Raw genomic sequence first — 13,653 nt, 5'->3', positions numbered from 1 at the left:
CAGCAGGACGGAACGCTGAGACCCAGCAGCACCAGGACGGAACGCTGAGACCCAGCAGCACCAGGACGGGACGCTGAGACCCAGCAGCACCAGGACGGGACGCTGAGACCCAGCAGCACCAGGACGGGACGCCGAGACCCAGCAGCAGGACGGAACGCCGAGACCCAGCAGCACCAGGACGGAACGCTGAGACCCAGCAGCACCAGGACGGGACGCTGAGACCCAGCAGCAGGACGGGACGCCGAGACCCAGCAGCACCAGGACGGAACGCTGAGACCCAGCAGCACCAGGACGGAACGCCGAGACCCAGCAGCAGGACGGGACGCCGAGACCCAGCAGCAGGACGGGACGCCGAGACCCAGCAGCACCAGGACGGGACGCTGAGACCCAGCAGCACCAGGACGGGACGCCGAGACCCAGCAGCACCAGGACGGAACGCCGAGACCCAGCAGCAGGACGGGACGCCGAGACCCAGCAGCAGGACGGGACGCCGAGACCCAGCAGTAGCAGGACGGAACCCTTCTGAGAATGAGAATCACTTCTCTGATACTTCTCGCTTGGATAAAAAGGATTTAATATCAAATGGAGAGTATCAGAACCACAGCCCATGTCCCATGTCCCATGTCCCATGTCCCATGTCCCAGCCTCCTCTCACGCTTCGTCATTTGGATCAAAATGTTTAATATTGAATCAGGCGGCATCAAAACTCCAGACTGATGGTGCGTCTGTCCAGAAATAAAACTCTATAGACGTCCAGGGAGGCTCACACTCACAGGGTTCCTCTACCCTGGGACCTGACCTGACCTGGGCTAGACCTCCTGGCACCAGGATCCCAACTGGAGAGCCAGGCACACACACACACACACACACACACACACACACACACACACGTCTTCTGATCACACAAAGGCAGACGAAGTAATATGACAATACATGAATAAAAGTACATGAACATTCACATCAAGCGTCCAGAGTAGAACTGATGTCATTAACAAGCTTTACTAGTACTGTCTCAGTACTGGGGGGGTCCAGGTGGGAGCATGGGTAATGTTAAGGTTAACATCAGGTAACTAACCCCCCGGAGAAGCAGTGGTGGGGTTCCCCCCCCCCCCCCAGGACTCCAGGTCTCTTGTCAGTTCTCATCAATTATTACAGGAAGTAACTAAATGTAATGAGCTGCTGAATGTTTTCATTAAAGAATCGACTCCAGATCCAAACAGGAAGCTTCTTTATTAACAGATTGGAGGGGGGGGGGGGTCCAGAAGGGGGGTGGGGGGCGGTGGGGGGGGGGGGGGGGGGGGTCCAGGTCAGTTTGAGGTCAGTTTGCTCTCCAGTGATTCAAAGACTGACTGAGGATCCTGATCAGCTTTAATATGAACCGCATCTGGATACAAAGACTACACACACACACACACACACACACACACACACACACACACACACACACACACACACACACACACACACACACACACACACACACACACACACACACACACACAGAGTGGAGGATAGGCGTGTAGTATTACAGTTGTCAGTACTACAGGTGTGCAGTACTACAGTACCTGCAGGACCTGCACCAGGTCCCTGTAGAGTCTCAGAGCCTCCATGTTGTCTTCTGGTCTGGTCTGGAACTGGTTCTTCACCTTGGGGCTCCGAACAGGTAGAGTCACCAGGTGATACCTGCAGCACACACACCTGGAGTTCACCTGGAATTCACCTGGAGTTTACCTGGAGTTTACCTGGAGTTCACCTGGAATTCACCTGGAGTTTACCTGGAGTTCACCTGGAGTTCACCTGGAGTTCACCTGGAGTTTACCTGGAGTTCAGAAGCAGGTCTTGTTCTGACGGGGTCTGTTGCCGTGGTGCGTTCACTGACCTCTGACGGGGTCTGTTGCCGTGGTGCGTTCACTGACCTCTGACGGGGTCTGTTGCCGTGGTGCGTTCACTGACCTCTGACCTCTGACGGGGTCTGTTGCCGTGGTGCGTTCACTGACCTCTGACCTCTGACGGGGTCTGTTGCCGTGGTGCGTTCACTGACCTCTGACGGGGTCTGTTGCCGTGGTGCGTTCACTGACCTCTGACCTCTGACGGGGTCTGTTGCCGTGGTGCGTTCACTGACCTCTGACGGGGTCTGTTGCCGTGGTGCGTTCACTGACCTCTGACGGGGTCTGTTGCCGTGGTGCGTTCACTGACCTCTGACGGGGTCTGTTGCCGTGGTGCGTTCACTGACCTCTGACCTCTGACGGGGTCTGTTGCTCTCTGACTGATTCTCTCCAGACAATCTTCATCCGTCGCCTCCAAGAAGAAAACTCTGAAGAAAGAGTTTCAGCTCAGTACCGCCAAGGAACGGAGAGAGCACTGTTGCAGTACTACTACTACTACAGTTAGATACTAACACAATATTACCAAAGTCTTAGTGTAGTATTACCTGTTGACCTGCAGGGGGCGCTCCCTCAGCCTCTCCGCCTGCTGCAGGTCTCTGGGGAAGCCGTGGAGGATCCATCCTCTGACGCTGCAGTCGACTCGACTCAGACGATCCTCCACCACCTGGAGAACCATCCAGTCTGGAACTACAGCAACACACCATTCACTACCACGAGTACCACGAGTACCACGAGTACCACGAGTACCACGACCACTACTACAACACCAGTGACCTGCTTTTACCTGCTTGTTCATCGTCCAGGTAGGTCTGGATTTGTTTACCAAGCTTGGAGCCTCCAGCAGCTACACCCCTCAGTAACTGAGTACAACACACTGACACACACACACACACACACACACACACACACACACACACACACACACACACACAATAATTAATGTCACTTTATTATGTGTGTGTGTGTGTGTGTGTGTGTGTGTGTGTGTGTGTGTGTACCATCCACCAGCTTGTACTTCTCAGAAAGACGTCCAGCCTGGAGACTCTTTCCAGACCCTGGAGGACCAAACAGGAGGATTCTGGGAGTTCTGGAGCAACGACGGGTCTGAACGAAGGACAAGACTGAAACACACACACACACACACACACAATTAGATTTTTCGCTTTCCATTGCTGTGTGTAGCTGGTTGTGTTGTTGTGTAGCTGGTTGTGTAGCTGGTTGTGTTGTTGTGTAGCTGGTTGTGTTGTTGTGTAGCTGGTTGTGTAGCTGGTTGTGTTGTTGGTTGTGTAGCTGGTTGTGTTGTTGTGTAGCTGGTTGTGTAGCTGGTTGTGTTGTTGTGTAGCTGGTTGTGTAGCTGGTTGTGTAACTGGTGGTGTAGCTGGTGGTGTAGCTGGTTGTGTTGTTGTGTAGTTGGTTGTGTTGTTGTGTAGCTGGTTGTGTAGCTGGTTGTGTAGCTGGTTGTGTTGTTGTGTAGCTGGTTGTGTAGCTGGTGGTGTAGCTGGTGGTGTAGCTGGTGGTGTAGCTGGTTGTGTAACTGGTTGTGTTGTTGTGTAGCTGGTTGTGTAGCTGGTTGTGTAGCTGGTTGTGTTGTTGTGTAGCTGGTTGAGTAGCTGGTTGTGTAGCTGGTGGTGTAGCTGGTTGTGTAGCTGGTTGTGTAGCTGGTTGTGTAGCTGGTTGTGTTGTTGTGTAGCTGGTTGTGTAGCTGGTTGTGTAGCTGGTTGTGTAACTGGTGGTGTAGCTGGTGGTGTAGCTGGTTGTGTTGTTGTGTAGTTGGTTGTGTTGTTGTGTAGCTGGTTGTGTAGCTGGTTGTGTAGCTGGTTGTGTTGTTGTGTAGCTGGTTGTGTAGCTGGTGGTGTAGCTGGTGGTGTAGCTGGTTGTGTAACTGGTTGTGTTGTTGTGTAGCTGGTTGTGTAGCTGGTTGTGTAGCTGGTTGTGTTGTTGTGTAGCTGGTTGAGTAGCTGGTTGTGTAGCTGGTGGTGTAACTGGTTGTGTAGCTGGTTGTGTTGTTGTGTAGCTGGTTGTGTAGCTGGTTGTGTTGTTGTGTAGCTGGTTGTGTTGTTGTGTAGCTGGTTGTGTAGCTGGTGGTGTAGCTGGTTGTGTAGCTGGTTGTGTAGCTGGTTGTGTTGTTGTGTAGCTGGTTGTGTAGCTGGTTGTGTAGCTGGTTGTGTTGTTGTGTAGCTGGTTGTGTAGCTGGTTGTGTAGCTGGTGGTGTAGCTGGTGGTGTAGCTGGTGGTGTAGCTGGTTGTGTAGCTGGTTGTGTTGTTGTGTAGCTGGTTGTGTTGTTGTGTAGCTGGTTGTGTAGCTGGTTGTGTAGCTGGTGGTGTAGCTGGTGGTGTAGCTGGTTGTGTAACTGGTTGTGTTGTTGTGTAGCTGGTTGTGTAGCTGGTTGAGTAGCTGGTTGTGTAGCTGGTGGTGTAGCTGGTTGTGTAGCTGGTTGTGTAGCTGGTTGTGTAGCTGGTTGTGTTGTTGTGTAGCTGGTTGTGTAGCTGGTTGTGTAGCTGGTTGTGTAACTGGTGGTGTAGCTGGTGGTGTAGCTGGTTGTGTTGTTGTGTAGTTGGTTGTGTTGTTGTGTAGCTGGTTGTGTAGCTGGTTGTGTAGCTGGTTGTGTTGTTGTGTAGCTGGTTGTGTAGCTGGTGGTGTAGCTGGTGGTGTAGCTGGTGGTGTAGCTGGTTGTGTAACTGGTTGTGTTGTTGTGTAGCTGGTTGTGTAGCTGGTTGTGTAGCTGGTTGTGTTGTTGTGTAGCTGGTTGAGTAGCTGGTTGTGTAGCTGGTGGTGTAGCTGGTTGTGTAGCTGGTTGTGTAGCTGGTTGTGTTGTTGTGTAGCTGGTTGTGTAGCTGGTTGTGTTGTTGTGTAGCTGGTTGTGTTGTTGTGTAGCTGGTTGTGTAGCTGGTTGTGTAGCTGGTGGTGTAGCTGGTTGTGTAGCTGGTTGTGTAGCTGGTTGTGTTGTTGGTTGTGTAGCTGGTTGTGTTGTTGTGTAACTGGTTGTGTAGCTGGTTGTGTTGTTGTGTAGCTGGTTGTGTTGTTGTGTAGCTGGTTGTGTAGCTGGTTGTGTAGCTGGTTGTGTTGTTGTGTAGCTGGTTGTGTAGCTGGTTGTGTAGCTGGTTGTGTTGTTGGTGGTGTAGCTGGTGGTGTAGCTGGTTGTGTTGTTGTGTAGCTGGTTGTGTTGTTGTGTAGCTGGTTGTGTAGCTGGTTGTGTAGCTGGTTGTGTTGTTGTGTAGCTGGTGGTGTAGCTGGTGGTGTAGCTGGTGGTGTAGCTGGTTGTGTAGCTGGTTGTGTAACTGGTTGTGTTGTTGTGTAGCTGGTTGTGTAGCTGGTTGTGTAGCTGGTTGTGTTGTTGTGTAGCTGGTTGAGTAGCTGGTTGTGTAGCTGGTGGTGTAGCTGGTTGTGTAGCTGGTTGTGTTGTTGTGTAGCTGGTTGTGTAGCTGGTTGTGTTGTTGTGTAGCTGGTTGTGTTGTTGTGTAACTGGTTGTGTAGCTGGTTGTGTAGCTGGTTGTGTAGCTGGTTGTGTTGTTGTGTAGCTGGTTGTGTAGCTGGTTGTGTAGCTGGTTGTGTTGTTGGTTGTGTAGCTGGTTGTGTTGTTGGTTGTGTAGCTGGTTGTGTTGTTGGTTGTGTAGCTGGTTGTGTAGCTGGTTGTGTTGTTGTGTAACTGGTTGTGTAACTGGTTGTGTAGCTGGTTGTGTAGCTGGTTGTGTAGCTGGTTGTGTTGTGGTGTAGCTGGTTGTGTAGCTGGTTGTGTAACTGGTTGTGTAGCTGGTTGTGTAGCTGGTGGTGTAGCTGGTTGTGTAGCTGGTTGTGTTGTGGTGTAGCTGGTTGTGTAGCTGGTTGTGTAACTGGTTGTGTAGCTGGTGGTGTAGCTGGTGGTGTAGCTGGTGGTGTAGCTGGTTGTGTTGTGGTGTAGCTGGTTGTGTAGCTGGTTGTGTTGTTGTGTAACTGGTTGTGTAGCTGGTTGTGTAGCTGGTGGTGTAGCTGGTTGTGTAGCTGGTTGTGTAGCTGGTTGTGTTGTTGGTTGTGTAGCTGGTTGTGTAGCTGGTTGTGTTGTTGGTTGTGTAGCTGGTTGTGTAGCTGGTTGTGTAGCTGGTTGTGTTGTTGTGTAACTGGTTGTGTAGCTGGTGGTGTAGCTGGTTGTGTAGCTGGTTGTGTTGTTGGTTGTGTAGCTGGTTGTGTTGTTGTGTAGCTGGTTGTGTAGCTGGTTGTGTTGTTGTGTAGCTGGTTGTGTAGCTGGTTGTGTAACTGGTGGTGTAGCTGGTTGTGTAGCTGGTTGTGTTGTTGTGTAGCTGGTTGTGTAGCTGGTTGTGTAGCTGGTTATGTTGTTGTGTAGCTGGTTGAGTAGCTGGTTGTGTAGCTGGTGGTGTAGCTGGTGGTGTAGCTGGTTGTGTTGTTGTGTAGCTGGTTGTGTAGCTGGTTGTGTAGCTGGTTGTGTTGTTGTGTAGCTGGTTGTGTTGTTGTGTAGCTGGTTGTGTAGCTGGTTGTGTAGCTGGTTGTGTAGCTGGTTGTGTTGTTGTGTAGCTGGTTGTGTAGCTGGTTGTGTTGTTGGTTGTGTAGCTGGTTGTGTTGTTGTGTAACTGGTTGTGTAGCTGGTTGTGTAGCTGGTTGTGTAGCTGGTTGTGTTGTTGTGTAACTGGTTGTGTAGCTGGTGGTGTAGCTGGTTGTGTAGCTGGTTGTGTTGTGGTGTAGCTGGTTGTGTAGCTGGTGGTGTAGCTGGTTGTGTAGCTGGTGGTGTAGCTGGTGGTGTAGCTGGTTGTGTTGTGGTGTAGCTGGTTGTGTAGCTGGTTGTGTAACTGGTTGTGTTGTTGTGTAGCTGGTTGTGTAGCTGGTTGTGTAACTGGTGGTGTAGCTGGTGGTGTAGCTGGTTGTGTTGTTGTGTAGCTGGTTGTGTTGTTGTGTAGCTGGTTGTGTAGCTGGTTGTGTAGCTGGTTGTGTTGTTGTGTAGCTGGTTGTGTAGCTGGTGGTGTAGCTGGTGGTGTAGCTGGTTGTGTAGCTGGTTGTGTAACTGGTTGTGTTGTTGTGTAGCTGGTTGTGTAGCTGGTTGTGTAGCTGGTTGTGTTGTTGTGTAGCTGGTTGAGTAGCTGGTTGTGTAGCTGGTGGTGTAGCTGGTTGTGTAGCTGGTTGTGTTGTTGTGTAGCTGGTTGTGTAGCTGGTTGTGTGGCTGGTTGTGTTGTTGTGTAGCTGGTTGTGTTGTTGGTTGTGTAGCTGGTTGTGTTGTTGTGTAACTGGTTGTGTAGCTGGTTGTGTTGTTGTGTAGCTGGTTGTGTTGTTGTGTAGCTGGTTGTGTAGCTGGTTGTGTAGCTGGTTGTGTTGTTGTGTAGCTGGTTGTGTAGCTGGTTGTGTTGTTGTGTAGCTGGTTGTGTTGTTGTGTAACTGGTTGTGTAGCTGGTTGTGTTGTTGTGTAGCTGGTTGTGTTGTTGTGTAGCTGGTTGTGTAGCTGGTTGTGTAGCTGGTTGTGTAGCTGGTTGTGTTGTTGTGTAACTGGTTGTGTAGCTGGTTGTGTTGTTGTGTAGCTGGTTGTGTAGCTGGTTGTGTAGCTGGTTGTGTTGTTGTGTAGCTGGTTGTGTAGCTGGTTGTGTAGCTGGTTGTGTTGTTGTGTAGCTGGTTGAGTAGCTGGTTGTGTAGCTGGTTGTGTAGCTGGTTGTGTTGTTGTGTAGCTGGTTGTGTTGTTGTGTAGCTGGTTGTGTAGCTGGTTGTGTAGCTGGTTGTGTAGCTGGTTGTGTTGTTGTGTAGCTGGTTGTGTAGCTGGTGGTGTAGCTGGTGGTGTAGCTGGTTGTGTAGCTGGTTGTGTAGCTGGTGGTGTAGCTGGTTGTGTAACTGGTTGTGTAGCTGGTGGTGTAGCTGGTTGTGTAGCTGGTTGTGTTGTGGTGTAGCTGGTTGTGTAGCTGGTTGTGTAACTGGTTGTGTAGCTGGTGGTGTAGCTGGTGGTGTAGCTGGTTGTGTAGCTGGTTGTGTAACTGGTTGTGTAGCTGGTGGTGTAGCTGGTTGTGTAGCTGGTTGTGTTGTTGTGTAGCTGGTTGTGTTGTTGTGTAACTGGTTGTGTAGCTGGTTGTGTAGCTGGTGGTGTAGCTGGTTGTGTAGCTGGTTGTGTTGTTGTGTAGCTGGTTGTGTAGCTGGTTGTGTAGCTGGTTGTGTTGTTGTGTAACTGGTTGTGTAGCTGGTTGTGTAGCTGGTTGTGTAGCTGGTTGTGTTGTTGTGTAACTGGTTGTGTAGCTGGTGGTGTAGCTGGTTGTGTAGCTGGTTGTGTTGTTGTGTAACTGGTTGTGTAGCTGGTGGTGTAGCTGGTTGTGTAGCTGGTGGTGTAGCTGGTTGTGTAGCTGGTTGTGTTGTGGTGTAGCTGGTTGTGTAGCTGGTTGTGTAACTGGTTGTGTAGCTGGTGGTGTTGTTGTGTAGCTGGTTGTGTAGCTGGTTGTGTTGTGGTGTAGCTGGTTGTGTAGCTGGTTGTGTAACTGGTTGTGTAGCTGGTGGTGTAGCTGGTGGTGTAGCTGGTTGTGTAGCTGGTTGTGTAGCTGGTGGTGTAGCTGGTTGTGTAGCTGGTTGTGTTGTGGTGTAGCTGGTTGTGTAGCTGGTTGTGTTGTTGTGTAGCTGGTGGTGTAGCTGGTTGTGTAGCTGGTTGTGTAGCTGGTGGTGTAGCTGGTTGTGTTGTTGTGTAGCTGGTTGTGTAGCTGGTTGTGTTGTGTAGCTGGTGGTGTAGCTGGTTGTGTAGCTGGTTGTGTAGCTGGTGGTGTAGCTGGTTGTGTTGTTGTGTAGCTGGTTGTGTGGCTGGTTGTGTTGTTGTGTAGCTGGTTGTGTAGCTGGTGGTGTAGCTGGTTGTGTAGCTGGTTGTGTTGTTGTGTAACTGGTTGTGTAGCTGGTGGTGTAGCTGGTTGTGTAGCTGGTTGTGTTGTTGTGTAGCTGGTTGTGTAGCTGGTTGTGTAACTGGTGGTGTAGCTGGTTGTGTTGTTGTGTAGCTGGTTGTGTTGTTGTGTAGCTGGTTGTGTAGCTGGTTGTGTAGCTGGTTGTGTTGTTGTGTAGCTGGTGGTGTAGCTGGTGGTGTAGCTGGTGGTGTAGCTGGTTGTGTAACTGGTTGTGTAGCTGGTTGTGTAGCTGGTTGTGTAGCTGGTTGTGTTGTTGTGTAGCTGGTTGTGTAGCTGGTTGTGTAGCTGGTTGTGTAGCTGGTTGTGTAGCTGGTTGTGTAACTGGTTGTGTTGTTGTGTAGCTGGTTGTGTAGCTGGTTGTGTAGCTGGTTGTGTAGCTGGTTGTGTTGTTGTGTAGCTGGTTGTGTTGTTGTGTAGCTGGTTGTGTAGCTGGTTGTGTTGTTGTGTAGCTGGTTGTGTAGCTGGTGGTGTAGCTGGTTGTGTTGTTGTGTAACTGGTTGTGTAACTGGTTGTGTAGCTGGTGGTGTAGCTGGTTGTGTAGCTGGTTGTGTTGTTGTGTAGCTGGTTGTGTAACTGGTGGTGTAGCTGGTGGTGTAGCTGGTTGTGTTGTTGTGTAGCTGGTGGTGTAGCTGGTTGTGTAGCTGGTTGTGTTGTTGTGTAGCTGGTGGTGTAGCTGGTTGTGTAGCTGGTTGTGTAGCTGGTTGTGTTGTTGTGTAGCTGGTTGTGTAGCTGGTTGTGTAGCTGGTTGTGTTGTTGTGTAGCTGGTGGTGTAGCTGGTTGTGTAGCTGGTTGTGTACCTTGCCGGTAAACTTCATCAGGCGGCTGGTCGCCGTTGACAACTTTCATGACGTGCTGGTAGGCGGAGCTTAGACCTGTGACCTCACGGCGGTACTGATGCACCTGATCCTCTGTCAGGCTCCGCCCACTCTCCAGTCGCCCAGCAACCACGTCGTCGTCGGGCCAGATGTAGGTCCGATGGTAGACGTCTGCAGACAGGAAGTGATGTCACCTTGGCTCTGCTTGGGTTCTGGTTCTGGATCTAGTTCTGGTTCTAGTTCTTGACTCACTTCCAGTCAGAGGGTCAAACATCCGACCTTCACTTCTCTGCTGCAGCACCTCCACCCCTGGAGCCTCCAGCAGCACTGCACACACACACACACACACACACACACACACACACACACACACACACACACACACACACACACACACACACACACACACACACACACACACACACACACGTTGCATGGGCAGCCTTGGGGGTGGGGGGCTGTTTGGTGTTTGAGATCAGAACCCTGACTCCTGGTTCTGTCTACACAGTGTTTATAGTTCCAGGGTGATGAAGAATCTTTATTCCACCAGAGAACCTTAAACCCCGCCCCCTTCCCACAGTCCTGCTGGGTGAGAGGCCTGGTCCTGGTGGTGTTTTGCTCCCTGCTGCTGTCGAGGCTCCATCAGTGACATTCTGCTGGTGAAGCTGTAACTCTGGACCGCTCTGGACCGCTCTGGACCGCTCTGGACCGCTGTCCTCCTGAATGAGTCTGATAATCTGGTTCCAGAGGTGCAGTCTGCATATTGTCGGTGTTACAGTAGAAAATAAAGTAGAGAACACTAAACTCCCCAGAACCGACACTGAAAGATGGAGCTCTGCCAGAGCGCCAGCAAAACAAATTAATTTGGCGGCGCCGCTGACACGTTTGATGACATCACGGTGACTGAAGAAGGGGGCGGAGCCACACTCACCAACGTGGTGGGGCAGGATCCCGGCCTGTTGAAGACTCAGCGCCTGCAGACGAGTCCGAGGGAATCCATCCAAGACCCAACCCTGGAACACACCAGACCCAGTGAGACCTGGACCTGGACCTGGACCTGGACCTGGACCTGGACCTGGACAGTAGAACTCACCCTGCTGATGCAGTCGCTCCTTTTCAGCCTCTGGTGGAGAAGTTTGACCATCAGCTCGTCTCGAGGCTCCTGCACAGATTATAGAGCATCTTCCTCCTCCAACATCAGATTATAGAGCATCTTCCTCCCAGTGCTATTCAGGTGTACCTGCTGACTGAGAGTGCTGTGCAGTGATTGGTCCTCCAGTAAAGAGGGTGTGGTCACATGGACGGCCATCAGCTCTGTCTTCAGACGCTCTGCCTAAAGAGGGAGGAGCAATCAGAGGTCAAAGGTCAGAATGGATCAGCTTCATATTCTTGGCTTTACACTCACCACTGTGGTCTTCCCCACCGCAGGAGGTCCAAGGAGCAGAACCCTGGGGACTGAGATGGACGTTAGAGACATTACAGACATTAGAGGACATCACACGTCCATTAGAGAGAGGTCCTCGTCGGTCTCTCTGAGGGGGGAGAGTCATCAGTCTCTCTGAGGGGGGAGAGTCATCAGTCTCTCTGAGGGGGGAGAGTCATCAGTCTCTCTGAGGGGGGAGAGTCATCAGTCTCTCTGAGGGGGGAGAGTCATCAGTCTCTCTGAGGGGGAGAGTCGTCAGTCTCTCTGAGGGGGAGAGTCATCAGTCTCTCTGAGGGGGGAGAGTCATCAGTCTCTCTGAGGGGGAGAGTCGTCAGTCTCTCTGAGGGGGAGAGTCGTCAGTCTCTCTGAGGGGGGAGAGTCATCAGTCTCTCTGAGGGGGAGAGTCGTCAGTCTCTCTGAGGGGGAGAGTCGTCAGTCTCTCTGAGGGGGGAGAGTCGTCGGTCTCTCTGAGGGGGAGAGTCATCAGTCTCTCTGAGGGGGGAGAGTCATCAGTCTCTCTGAGGGGGAGAGTCGTCAGTCTCTCTGAGGGGGAGAGTCATCAGTCTCTCTGAGGGGGGAGAGTCATCAGTCTCTCTGAGGGGGAGAGTCGTCAGTCTCTCTGAGGGGGAGAGTCGTCAGTCTCTCTGAGGGGGGAGAGTCGTCGGTCTCTCTGAGGGGGAGAGTCGTCGGTCTCTCTGAGGGGGAGAGTCATCAGTCTCTCTGAGGGGGAGAGTCGTCGGTCTCTCTGAGGGGGAGAGTCATCAGTCTCTCTGAGGGGGAGAGTCGTCGGTCTCTCTGAGGGGGAGAGTCGTCGGTCTCTCTGAGGGGGGGAGTCGTCGGTCTCTCTGAGGGGGAGAGTCGTCGGTCTCTCTGAGGGGGAGAGTCATCAGTCTCTCTGAGGGGGAGAGTCGTCGGTCTCTCTGAGGGGGAGAGTCGTCGGTCTCTCTGAGGGGGAGAGTCGTCGGTCTCTCTGAGGGGGAGAGTCGTCGGTCTCTCTGAGGGGGAGAGTCGTCGGTCTCTCTGAGGGGGGAGAGTCGTCAGTCTCTCTGAGGGGGAGAGTCGGCCGGCTGCTCTTCTTCCTGACGATCCAAAGTGAGGAGAGCAGCTCCGGTTCTCAGAGACGCTCCGACCCGAGAACCACAACTGAATTAGCGCTTCATACTCGAACTACACAACTTCAAAATAAAAGTCAAAACAACGTATTTTCAAAACAATATTCTCCCAACCGAGCTTGTACTTTGAAAAGAATATCGGATAGAGAGAGAGAGAGAGAGAGAGAGAGAGAGGAGAGAGAGAGAGAGAGAGAGAGAGAGAATGGCTGCTGCTCCAGCCACAAGGCCGTAACTTGTAGAAAAAACAGGTACTAGAAGTACTATACTAAGTACTATACTAAGTACTATACTAAGTACTTTGGGGCACGGTGTCTCCATCAACACTGAAGCTCCACTGTGTAAACAGTGTTAGAGAACACGTCTGGTCCAGAGAGGAAACACTACTAACCTACTAACTACTAACCTACTAACCTGCTAACTACTAACCTACTAACTACTAATCTACTAACCACTAACCTGCTAACTACTAACCTACTAACCTGCTAACTTCTAACCTGCTAACTACTAACATACTAACCTGCTAACTACTAACCTACTAACCTGCTAACTACTAATCTACTAACCACTAACCTGCTAACTACTAACCTACTAACCTGCTAACCTACTAACCTGCTAACTTCTAACCTGCTAACTTCTAACCTGCTAACTACTAACCTGCTAACCTACTAACCTGTTAACTTCTAACCTACTAACCTGCTAACTACTAACCTGCTAACTGCTAACCACTAACCTGCTAACTACTAACCTACTAACCACTAACCTGCTAACTTCTAACCTGCTAACTACTAACCTACTAACCACTAACCTGCTAACTTCTAACCTGCTAACTACTAACCTACTAACCACTAACCTGCTAACTTCTAACCTGCTAACTACTAACCTACTAACCACTAACCTGCTAACCTACTAACCTGCTAACTTCTAACCTGCTAACTACTAACCTGGTTAAACTCCTGAAGGACAAACACCCAGACCTGCAGAAGGAGTTCAAAGAACCACAGCTAGTACCTTATATACCCATGAACATATAACTCTGGAAAACAATGTAAGCTATTCTAAATATTACTATTATAACTATAATATAATAAATAATATAATATGAAAATAGTTTATTTTAGCCATTTAATGTTATAAAGATTACTGCATAGTAATATTCCATTTAAAGACACTGGTCCTCCTGAAGACAGACGGGATCTCATGACGTAGTTTGTTCTCTGTTTATTTAGAAAAGTATTGAAAAGTATGGAACTACATGTTGGTACCGATACCACCATGTTGGTATCGGTACCAACAAGGTGGTATCGGTACCAACACGGTGGTATCGGTACCGATACCAACATGGTGGTATCGTGACAACACTAGTAGAGACATGAGAGGACGTCACACATCCATTAGAGACATTAGAGGACATCTAGCTGCAGCCAGAGGTCCTCCGACCACCTGTTGGATTCTTACTGTCACATCTGGAGCTCAACATCTGGATCAGGAAGGAGATCGGGTCGTCAGGGCGACGCAGCAGGACGATGGACAGAAGCTCCTGGGAGAGAGAGAGAGAAAGAGAGAGAGAGAGAGAGA

At 50.7% G+C, this 13,653-nt stretch overlaps 1 protein-coding gene across 2 annotated transcripts in view; it reads right to left on the bottom strand.

The window, feature by feature from the left end:
* Window positions 1-555: 555 nt before the first annotated feature.
* Window positions 556-13,653, bottom strand: part of ak8 (adenylate kinase 8) — a 13,725-nt gene continuing 627 nt past the window's right edge. The window contains exons 2-14 of one of the 2 annotated variants that reach the window (XM_080467243.1): window positions 13,534-13,615; window positions 10,949-10,998; window positions 10,784-10,876; window positions 10,637-10,705; window positions 10,475-10,556; window positions 9,796-9,870; window positions 9,526-9,714; window positions 2,885-3,007; window positions 2,671-2,760; window positions 2,432-2,573; window positions 2,234-2,314; window positions 1,566-1,683; window positions 556-836 (exon numbers count right to left, since the gene is read on the bottom strand). In XM_080467243.1, the coding sequence (XP_080323369.1) occupies window positions 810-836; window positions 1,566-1,683; window positions 2,234-2,314; window positions 2,432-2,573; window positions 2,671-2,760; window positions 2,885-3,007; window positions 9,526-9,714; window positions 9,796-9,870; window positions 10,475-10,556; window positions 10,637-10,705; window positions 10,784-10,876; window positions 10,949-10,998; window positions 13,534-13,615 (1,221 nt within the window). In that variant the 3' untranslated portion in view covers window positions 556-809. Of the gene's footprint in view, window positions 837-1,210; window positions 1,398-1,565; window positions 1,684-2,233; window positions 2,315-2,431; window positions 2,574-2,670; window positions 2,761-2,884; window positions 3,008-9,525; window positions 9,715-9,795; window positions 9,871-10,474; window positions 10,557-10,636; window positions 10,706-10,783; window positions 10,877-10,948; window positions 10,999-13,533; window positions 13,616-13,653 lie in introns of those variants that run through there. The other variant, XM_080467242.1, reaches the window with a different exon arrangement.

The sequence above is a fragment of the Lipophrys pholis genome, assembly GCF_963383615.2.
Source record: "Lipophrys pholis genome assembly, chromosome: 7".
NCBI lineage: Eukaryota > Metazoa > Chordata > Actinopteri > Blenniiformes > Blenniidae > Lipophrys > Lipophrys pholis.
The sequence above is the reverse complement of the archived record's forward strand: the minus strand, read 5'-3'. Positions and strand labels throughout refer to the sequence as shown.